We start from the raw sequence: 10863 nt of genomic DNA on the forward strand, positions 1-10863 counted from the left end.
GATCCAGACTGTGCGGGGGATCCTTTTCAAAATAAAAGCCCAATGGTTTGAAGTGACCTCGAGGATATGAAAACAAACAGAGTAAAACAAACCAGTGGGGGGGAGGCTGCACTCACTGTGGATCTGTAAAGTGAAGGCCCCCTGTGGGTGCACATGTCTCGAAGCGGTACAGGCGCACCGACCTCTGATTGGTGCATCCTCCCGCCAATCAGTCATATTTCAATAACCCCCCCACATCTCTTATACTTGCATCATGGCGCAAAGGGTGACGCCCACCGCGGCTGCAGATATACTTCACGTTTTGCGCCAATAAGACTTGAACGTCTCCGGTTTGTCCATGAGAGGGAGTCGAGTTTCTTAAATGCGCCGCCGTCGCCCACTTCCACAGCAGAGCCGCGGAGCGCAGTGACCGGAGCGGCGGGGAAACGCACACACCGTGATACCTTCTCTCCCAGAGCCGCCGTGGACACACACACTTCTGCGGCCAGGAACCATCCGTCAGTTGCGTCGGTTTCCTCCAGCCTCCGACTTGTCAAGAGGACACGAGAGGGTTCACGAGCACCAGGAAGCTCCTCAGTGGTTCACACCTGGATTAAAAAACGCGCAGCCGACGGTTTCTGTCTCAGATCTTCATATATTCTCTTCTTCTTCGTCTTTTTTGCTGAAGGAGGGACAGATTTTTTTTATTCCTCTGTCACAATGTTGTGGAAATTAGCCGACAACGTGAAGTATGAGGATGACTGCGAGGTGAGTTCATTCCAGAGAAACTCAAGAAACCCCCAAAAACCCAAACTGCCTTTTCAGGGACATGGAAAGTTTGCGATTCAACGACAACAATGGCTGATGTTTTGTAAAGTTATAACATAACAAAAGTAACGTAAAAGGGGACAAAAATGGCGGACAGAATAGGTGGACAAAAGTTTTTAAACTTTGAAAAAAATATATAAAAACAAAAATAAATTGTTATGCGTTTTTCTAGAATTAAATGTGTATTTTTATTAAAAAAAACAGAAGCAATTGAACTTATAATAATAATAATAAAAAAAAAATCAATAGTCATATAAAAACTTCTTTCTTCTTCACTTTATTATGCTGCTTCATTATTCGTGTGGGCCTTTACTAACCATTGAGAATAACCATAATTAAATATAAAAAAAACTTTATTAGAGGACGAATGGGCGCGTAAATGTCACATTATCTTATTTTAACAACTCACCCAATTTAGTTTTTACAGTGGACACAGTGAAAGACACTTTACTCCCTTGAGGGACACATGTTCCCACCGTGTTGTTGTCCTCTGTCTCATCCTGTCCTGTCTGTCTCCCCCAGGAAAGACACGATGGCAGCAGCAACGGGAACCCGCGGCTGCCTCACCTGCCCGCGGTCAGCCAGCACCTCTACAGCCCGTCCCCCGCCCTCTCGCACTCGGCCAGCTCGGACTTCCAGCCCCCGTACTTCCCGCCTCCCTACCAGCCCATCAACTACCCGCAGTCCGGCGACCCGTACTCCCACCTGGGCGACCCCTTCAACATCAACTCCCTGCACCAGTCGCCGTCGTCGAACCAGCAGCAGCCGTGGCCCGGCCGCCAGGGCCAGGATGGGCTGGGCGCGCACGCACGGAGCGGACTGGCGAGTCAGATCCTGGGCCTGGACGGAGGCTCCTCCGGGGTGAGGAGGGAAGGGTTCCGCCGGCCGGAGCTGCTCCCCCCGCACGCACACAGCCTCGAGTCGTCGGGGATCGGGGACAGCATGGGGATGCACGACATGGGCCACGGACTGGACGATGTTCAAGTGAGTGGATGGTTGGAAATTACACTGAGAGCTGAAGTTGTGTGGAAGCCATGTTTGTGCATGTGTTTGTGACACAATATTGGAAATACTTATTATTTTATTGACAAACAGATAAAATGTGTGGTCGCAAACAATATAAAAGGCATTTGTATTAATTAAGAGACATTAAAAGGTATTACAGTCCTTGCTCTAATGTTGCAAGACAAGTATGCAGCATGACTAATGTTCTTTTATACACACACTCATGCAGTAAAGGAACTTGATTCGCTTTGTTTGCATATCATAACATCTAGAGATGTTGTTTTTATTACACAGAGGATTAAAAATAATCAAAGGTCACTGAAGTCCCAGCAGAAACCATCCCAAGTGAATCAGACCTCATACGTTCGTTTTGTTTGTTTTGCAGAAAATAGGCTAAAAAAGAGAAAATGGTAATTTAAGCAGATTTTAAAGTGCATGATTTCTATGAGCTGTGCAGAAATTAAATTCAGCTTGCTACGTCTGTCATTTCTCAGTTGTGCATGTGTTTGCTTATTGCCTCCTTTTTTCTCCTTTGCCAGCATGTAGATGACCACAGTATTATAATGGCCGATCAAACAGTCATCAAGAAAGGTGAGTTAATACCATGTTTCTGATTATTCTAACCATTAGTGTAAAAGTTTTGGAATAATCCGCCTGATGTTCATGTGTCTTTCCACGACTAGACAAATATGCAGCAGTTTAAACGTACTGTAAGGACCTGCACATTTTGTTTCACCCTCTTCACATTTAGAAATGTCAAAACAATTACCTCTGTAGTGACATGTCACGCCACTCAGTCTGAGGCCACAGCAGAGGAGGAGTCTCCTGCTCACACTTGCACACAGTGCTAATCCTCCTCACCGTGAGATGCACTTATCTAAGCTCAGCCCATTCTGTTGGTGAAGGTGCTTGAATGGATGCCCAGTGGAAAGAACAAAACAGATTCCTTTCAACAACAAAAAAAAAAGAATGTCAGTGCCGCAGCTGACATGACATGAAAATTGAGCAACGTCACGACCCCTCGGTGTTGAGTGCGAGAGCGGAGGAAAGCTTGGGATCATCTCTAGGCCGGCTAAGCTCGCAATTGCAGCTCTTTTCAGATCACGTTAACAGGAAATTACGAGTTGATCTGGAAGCAGCAGCGTCTTGGCTCTGCAGAACCAGCTTTGGGTGGGGTGTGGCATTAGGCTCGCATGTGAAGGACAGCTCAGTAATTTGTTGGGACATGAACTGTTTTGAAGGGAACTCTCTCCTGCTGTGTTTGTCATGGCGGCTCCACGAAACAGACTTTGAGTTTAGAGAGAGAGAAAAAGATCAGCTCCAGCGACTCTGTTATTCTCTCACTTTTTGTCCAATTTTGAACCATATTCCAGAAAAATACTGCAGATAGATAGATAGAGAGACGCTGGATACATTTCTGCACAAAGTGTGAGAGCATTGTGTTGCACGCTCGCTCGCAAGCAGAGAGCCATGTGCACGCCACAGTAAACCAGCCAGTCTGCATTTGTTACATAAATCAGTGATGGCTCATTATATTGTTCCCATGCTTAAGGGCACGCCATGGGCGATCTAGGTTTTCCACTTGTAAACAACGGGATGTCATTCCCAAGCATGTGCCCCAGAGAGGAGCCTTGCAGCGCCCATGTGACTCTGTGATTTCTGTCTCAGTATTAGGACTACGAGGTGGCAGGAACCTTGATCGCTTACAGAGGACTTATTATCAGGGGGGCGTTCTTGCGGGTGAGGATGAAGATAGCCCTGTTTTTTTTTTTTTTTTGTAGTTGTGCTGTACTGTTGTGTTTTGTCCGATGACTGTCAGTGCTTTTGTGGGATGGTTTTTTACAACATCTTTGAATCTGTGAACACATTTCTCTTTTGGAGGGGGAGGGGGGAAGGGGGGGGGGGGGGGGGGGGGCAGCCAGAAATAGACACACAATTTCTCTCTGTTGCTAAAGTTCCGAGGTAAATCTGTGGCTCAGATGAAGAGGCCTTCTGTGTGTGTGTGTGTGTGTGTGTGTGTGTGTGTGTGTGTGTGTGTGTGTGTACCTGTTTGTGGATGGTGTTTGGCATGAGGGCATTTAAAAAAAAAAAACAGCAGGCATCCAGTGTTTGGAAAACCACACAGTATTTCAACCGTCTTCAACAGTTGATTTTTTTTGTATACTTTAGTGCGGCACACACTGTTTTTCTCACTTGTTTAGAGCTGCACACACACCCTATGGGAATCACTCTGATTTGAGCTTACGCAGACACACGGGAAAAGTGCGCACGTGTAAACAAACCCTGTTGCAATTCTATTTCTTTTCCTTTTTCACTCTCTCACACGTGTTTATGTCTTCTTGCACACCCTGCAGGTCCCATCACTCTACCCAAAGGCAACGCGCTGGGTCTTCCCTTCCAGAAAGAGTCCCTGCTGGGCATGGTGTCAAATCCCATGGAGGTGTTCTGCTCCGTACCGGGCCGCCTCTCCCTGCTGAGCTCCACTTCCAAGTACAAGGTCACCGTGGCCGAGGTCCAGAGACGCCTGTCGCCCCCCGAGTGTCTCAACGCATCGCTGCTGGGAGGCGTCTTACGCAGGTCAGAGCTCAGACTCTTAGAAATACATAGAAATACTTAGAAAATACATAGAAATACTTAGAAAATACTTAGAAATACACTTGCACAGATTCACAAAAATCAAGGTAACCAACCAGAGCATACCTCATTTGGTTGGTTTTTATCGAGAGCTGTGTTGCCTGCGAGCTCTAGATAAGCTTGTGTGATTGTCTCAGTTGTGACTGGCCTGTGATCTGTTGACTGAAGCTCAGCAGCCCTTGGGAAATACTTTTCTAAAGGCACAGCTCGGCTCAGTTGATGTGGCTCATCAGTTGTTGTTTTTTTCTGCGTAAGGTTCGTGACATTCTTTGTGTGGTCGGCAATTTTGGTTTTCCTTGCTTCCTCTGGAGATAGGTTACATCAACGCAGTTAGTAGCGATCTAAAGAGTCGCTGGGTGTGTTTGTGCGTCTGTCAGGCGCCGCGTTGTGCGCACATTTATCCGTGGCAGAGCAGTTGACCTTATGGCACATATGTTAGTGTGGTAGTCTGCTGAGGGACTGGGAGGCTACAGTACGTCCTGACTGGAGCGTTTTGTGCTTGGAGTGCACGTTTGCCACTTCCCATGTGTATGTGTTAATGCTGACATGTGCACACACACACACACACACACACAAACAATCATAGTCAGTTTTTAAGTAGGTCATATAGCAATAGGAGGATCGTTATCTGAGGGACAACGGGGGGAGCAGGGGGTGAAGGAGTGGGGGCACACACACACATACACACACACACACACACACACACACACACACACACGCCTCCCTGAAGATGCTCCCCCTCACAGCCGCCACGGAGAGGGAGAGCCTGCTCCTCTCCTGTCATGCGGAAAACTGAATTGGCCATGGCAAGTGCGGAGTTTAAGCGTTTCTGCAAACACATGTATGAGTGATTTCTCTGCTGTGCTTTTTTTTTGTTGAGTGGAACCATCAATTGTTTCAGTGTTTTTTAGATCATGAGAGGCTGTTTGTGTGTTACTTGCAGTTTCTTAAGTGTAGGATGAGACCGTCCAAGTGAGAGGTCTCATCTGATAAGTTGTTTTTTACTGTGTAGGGCTCCAGTCGTTGGATTGTTCTGTTCGATTCACATCATGTTTGTCCAAAAGAAAGAAATAATCATGATAATCAAATTCTGCCAAATCCTTTATTAATTCCCTAATCCTCCCTGAGCAAACACACCTATGGGAGAAACATTTTTATTGTGAATAATCCATGAACGACTTTTTGGCTTTGGACTCACCCTGTGTTTTTTGTGTCCTCCTGCAGAGCCAAGTCAAAAAATGGCGGGCGTTCCCTGAGAGAAAAGCTGGATAAAATTGGGCTGAACCTGCCGGCAGGAAGGAGGAAGGCCGCCAACGTCACCCTACTTACCTCACTCGTAGAAGGTATGCCATGTCACTCAGTGGTTCCCAGCTCCTTCTCAGGTGTAATTGCTGTTCGCACCGACTGGAATGTCGCTCTATAGCAAGTAGGAATGTCAATTTCTTCGACGTAGCATGGGTGTTTGAAGCACTGGGTTTTTATCTTGAGGAACTTGTTTCAGTAAAAAAAAAAAAAAAATCAATGCTGTCCTTTTATTCCCATTGTGAATCTGTCCATTTCGCCAAAATCAGAATGAAGGAGTAAATGATTCCTGTCCGATGTCTTATGTTATCAACAAAGACCTGATTTAATCCTTTTTTACTTTGTCTTTCAATTTTTTTTTGAACCCTTATGAAGAAACAGAATAACGCAATAAACATCTCTGCACTAACTCTGCACAATTGTATAATCCTGTCAAACAACTAAGCAAACTTCGATTAAATTCAATTAAAACTTGTTTTTATAGCATCAAATCACAAGAAACATTGTCTCACGGCACTAAACATCGTGAGGTTGAGATTAAACAGTATAATAGAGAGAGACACAACATTTTCTGCCGGCAGCCTCAACCGGTTGGGGTGCGAGCAGAGGGGAGAGAAGAGGGTTTTGTCAAAGAGAGTGGACCAACCCTTTATATCTAACGCCTGCATCTTGTTACACGGCCACATCTATTCAGTTATTCAAAGTCAGGCCGTTACGTAGTTTTGATGATGACACAACACCTTTACCTTCCCCTGTCAACATCCTCATCAGTCGGTGGTGCCTAGCTGCGATCACTTGGAATCACTTGAATCACAGCTACCTGCCGCGGGCTGAGGTAGAACATGTTCTTTTCCTCTCCCATGCTCCTCTACATGCCTAATTTTTTAAACGGGCTGATGATTTTGTGGAGAATGACTGGAGGCTTGTGTTATTTCGAGACCTTCAAAGCTGAATTAAGCCTTGTTATCTTGTGTTCGACTCGCCAGGAGGGCCGGCTGACCTTAAATCTTGTGCTTCTGAATGGTTGCCTGCGTCCTCAAATGATGTGCGTGTCTATCAATAAGTGGTACTGTTGGTGCCGTGGGCACTCTGTGCTAGCATTTATCCACATAAACCCATTATGACCATGCAAGTCAAACCACCCTCAAGACGTGAATATGTTCATCTCACTAGTTCTTCCTGCCCGGGGCCAGAAGGCTGAGCACAGCTGATTATTCTGTAGCTCAGCTGCTTCTCTTCATGTGCCTTGATGCTCGGGTAATCAGGTCCAAAGCCGAGCGCTAGTGTGAAGCTGTACATCGATAAATTTCGAAGGCTAACCAGCTTTCCAATTCATCTCTGACTACCGTGAAAGGGCAGGCCGTGATATGTAGACATAAATAATAAGAATCTGTATTTATTCCTAAACACACAGCCTTAGTCTGAGATCAGGAGCATGTTTCACCTTCAACTGCTTCGGGGATGATCTGTGTTTCATCTCTGACTAAAGCCATTCATCCCTCGTTCTTGTCTTTCAGGTGAAGCTGTTCATTTAGCGAGAGACTTCGGTTACGTGTGTGAGACGGAGTTCCCCGCGAAGGCGATCGCTGAATACCTCGGCCGGCCGCACGTAGAACGCAACGAGGTCAACTCTCGGAAGAACATGCTCCTTGCTGCCAAGTGAGTGTCCATGGATAGAGTTTGCATAGAATTTCATGGATGACCGGAGCATTTTTGCGTATTGAATTACCTGCAGTGTTGTCTGGTTGCACTCAGGCCACGGTGAATCAGTAGATGTGGTCAATCTGAGCACTTTCCCCTGTCCTCCTAAATCAGTGTTTTTTTTTTCCACCTTCAGGCAAATCTGCAAGGAGTTCACCGACCTGCTCACTCAGGATCGATCGCCGCTGGGGAACTCTCGGCCGGCTCCCATCATGGAGCAGGGAATCCAGGGCTGCCTGACCCACTTCAGCCTCATCACTCACGGCTTCGGCTCTCCGGCCATCTGCGCCGCCATGACCTCGCTGCAGAACTACCTGAACGAGGCGCTCAAGCAAGTGGACAAGATGTACCTGAGCTCCGGCAACGACACCCAGGGATCCTCAGACAGTGGCAGCAAATCTACCGACAAAATGGACAAGCACAGGAAATGAGAGCTCAAAGGAGAATCCCCACGAACTTTAGAACCTCCCCCCAGACCACCACCAACCCCCCCCCCCGAGCCCCTTAATCTCGCTGCCCTGTCTGCCCTTTTTGGACTTTTTTAAAAATCAATATCTAGTATTGTCCTTTTTGAAAGCTGAATTTGTGCGTGACTGTGTATGTACGTACTGTATGCTCGCACTGTTAGATTCATATCTTTTTTAGAAGTTTGAGGATTTCTAAAAAAAAGAAAACTTGTCACAGCCGGCTGCAGTTTCAGTCTGTTCTGGCACCTTAGAGGTTAACGCCCGCGGACCGATCCTGACGGGAGAGCGCCTCCTGTGAAGATGAACTACAGACCCTGTCTCGGCGACCCCTCTGCAGTCCTGCACAGTTGCCAATGTGCCAACGCTACAACCATGGGACCTGCACTCTGTTGACAAGAAGAGGAAAAAAGAACAAAGTGCATACTGTTTTTTTTTCTCTCCCTAGAGGACATCATTTCAAGATGAGTTGCTGTGGCTGTGAATTCCTCTCAGCTTTTCCCCCTTCTACTCCGTCTGGAGGCAAATCCACTGATTTCCTGTGTCTCAATGGACTTGCAACAGGACAATTTTTATATGAGGAAAAAGAGAGAGAAGAATATCCAAATGGTTTTTCTTGACTTTTTTTATGCTTGATTTGTACAACCACTTCAAAATGGCTCCAGTGTTATTGTGCTTTGTTTTCACGAGAGATGATTTGAATCTTATGTAAGCCTGAATAAGAAATGACGACTTTGGGTTTGTCAATCTGTGTTTGGTCAGAAACCAGAGACTTCAAAGTTGTTATAATAGAAGCCTCTTCAGTGTTCATGTGGATTACAGGCATAGCAGTGCTTCCATTGTTACTCTATCTTTTATACCGGGCAGTGAGAACATGTTATTTTCTGTGACTGTTAGGTATTAATCATCATTAGTATTTAAAACCCTCTCGTTGACATCGACCCACCAACCAGTTCAGTCCTGCCGGAGTGTATGCATGTTGTGAGAGTGTGTGTAAATGTACATATTTCCTTCTTCAAAAAAATCTTTTAATTAGACATTAAATTCCACACATAGAATTTTATCCAGTGTCTTGTTCTGGATGTAAATATTTTCTAATTTATGTTGTAATTTAATGGGCTTGTGTAAATAATGGTATCATTCTGGTGTATGGTTTAACTTTTTATGATGATGATGATGATGATGATGATGATGATGTGTTAAACTTTTATAAATGGGTTAGTTTTTTATCGAGTAGAGGTTAGGAAGTGGGCATGATATACCTTTTTTTGAAAATATGTAAAAAAAACTGTTTTAAAGTTTCAGGAAAAATGAAAATAAAAAGAAAGACTAAAGTCTGATTCAGCGAGTCAGTGATGTCGCCTGGGCCAGACACACACACACACACACACACACACACACACACACACACCAACACACACATTTTGTTAATGGATAGCCCTATTGTTCTGTAGCCTTCCTTTCAGCAGTATTTCACAGATGATGGTTTAGTCATGTGTTGGAAAATTCTCCTATTAATAAACGCCAAAGAAAAACCCCAAACGAATGGGAACAGTAGCCATCATTATCTGCTCTCACTTAGCTTCACAAATAGGCTGTGTGGTTCAGTGAAGGCATGGACCTCAAAAGTACATCATGTGATGAGCAGAGATAGCTGAGGGCGGACAAATGGCTTGTTCATGTTTAAACTTAGAAAGCTATTGACACATACTAAGTAGTTTGTGCTCGGAGCCCATCACTTTCATACCCATGTCTTCTTAAGGTCGCGGCTCGCTGACAGCCCCCTGTATTCTCCGTGTTGTGGAGCAGGTGTGCTCCCCGTGAACAGTCGACCTGCTTTGAGTTTCAAGGTGAATTTCATCTCTGGAAATGTGGCACTGCAAGTTTCACCCTGCAGATGACAATGCCTTTGATGTGTGTGAGAAAAACAAAGCAATGCAAAACTGCAGATGGGATTTACATGTGGCGCAAGCTTGCTCAATCATAACTTGCCTGGCCGGTCCCTGCTGATTCATGTGGTCTGCCTGTTCGTGTGTTCTAGGGGTGTACTGCTAAACGGCTGAGCCAGAGTAACTGCAAACCAGTGCTGACTGGATCCCATTTGAGCTTTAACGTTGGACATATAAGAACAACTGCAGTGCTGTGATCCACCACGGTGCATTGTGTCAACATTACTCCTCACATGTGCTGCAGAGAGTCAAATAGAACAAGCTTCATTTTCCAGACCAGGCGGGAAATTTGTCTTTGATCTCATCCAGAAAACTAAAAACATCCCTTATGCCACATTATGTTAAGCTCACAGGCCGACCCCCACCACCCCCGACAAATTGAACTCTCTATGAGTAAAAAAAAAACTTATCTCGACTATAACCAGGTGAATGGGAAAAACAAACTCTGCACATGTACACATCCTGCACCGAAGGTCAGTGGGTTTAACCAGCGTCTCACAAAGGCCAGTGTGAATGCTACAGAGGCAGCAGCAGCAGCAGCAGCAGCAGCAGTGGGCCATACCTTGCAGTTGAACAAGTATCAGCCTCTCCCCTCAGAACCTGTTCAACCAGACCTGTCAACTCAGAGGATCACTGCCCTCGCAGCGGTTGACTTTAACTGCCTTCAGTTACTCGTGTGAGCTTGTGCACTCGGCTCAGAGAGAGCGGCTGGTGGGAGGAGGTGGTTAAAACAAAAAAAGAAAGGGGAAGGAGGTATTACTGGAGGTTGACAGAGGGAGAAAGAGGAAGATTTCCCTCTCCCTCTGTCTGATGCTTTGCTTATTTATCCTTTCACCCCCCCCCCCCCTCCCCCCCCCCTCTGTCCCCCTGTCTGTTTTGTCTTTCATATTGTCATTCTGCCATTTTGCAGGGGTTGTTGTGAGCAGCCGTGAGCTCATGGGGGAAGCTGTTGGTGAAACGTCCAATTTCCTTTTACAGCTCTTATAAATAACACGAACTGG

The 10863-nt window shown here is 45.8% G+C and overlaps 1 protein-coding gene across 2 annotated transcripts; it reads left to right on the plus strand.

Moving 5' to 3' along the window:
* Positions 1-348: 348 nt before the first annotated feature.
* Positions 349-9253, plus strand: tfap2c (transcription factor AP-2 gamma (activating enhancer binding protein 2 gamma)). 2 transcript variants are annotated; one of them, XM_053438869.1, is made up of 8 exons: positions 349-747; positions 1330-1791; positions 2352-2403; positions 3481-3552; positions 4167-4389; positions 5671-5789; positions 7266-7407; positions 7586-9253. In XM_053438869.1, the coding sequence occupies exons 1-8, from the start codon at positions 700-702 to the stop codon at positions 7878-7880; spliced, it is 1413 nt and encodes a 470-aa protein (XP_053294844.1). In that variant the 5' UTR covers positions 349-699; the 3' UTR covers positions 7881-9253. The 2 variants fall into 2 exon arrangements, with proteins under 2 accessions (XP_053294844.1, XP_053294853.1); XM_053438878.1 differs by lacking the exon at positions 3481-3552.
* Positions 9254-10863: the final 1610 nt, after the last annotated feature.

Source organism: Pleuronectes platessa, chromosome 2 (genome assembly GCF_947347685.1).
Source record: "Pleuronectes platessa chromosome 2, fPlePla1.1, whole genome shotgun sequence".
Taxonomy (NCBI): domain Eukaryota; kingdom Metazoa; phylum Chordata; class Actinopteri; order Pleuronectiformes; family Pleuronectidae; genus Pleuronectes; species Pleuronectes platessa.

Bases quoted from the DNA above. Each gene is read 5' to 3' on its own strand.
- tfap2c (XM_053438869.1), top strand. From the start codon at position 700: ATGTTGTGGAAATTAGCCGACAACGTGAAGTATGAGGATGACTGCGAG. The intron at 3,553-4,166 runs GTGAGGATGAAG...CACACCCTGCAG, and splicing joins TCAGGGGGGCGTTCTTGCGG to GTCCCATCACTCTACCCAAA. The intron at 4,390-5,670 runs GTCAGAGCTCAG...GTCCTCCTGCAG, and splicing joins CTGGGAGGCGTCTTACGCAG to AGCCAAGTCAAAAAATGGCG.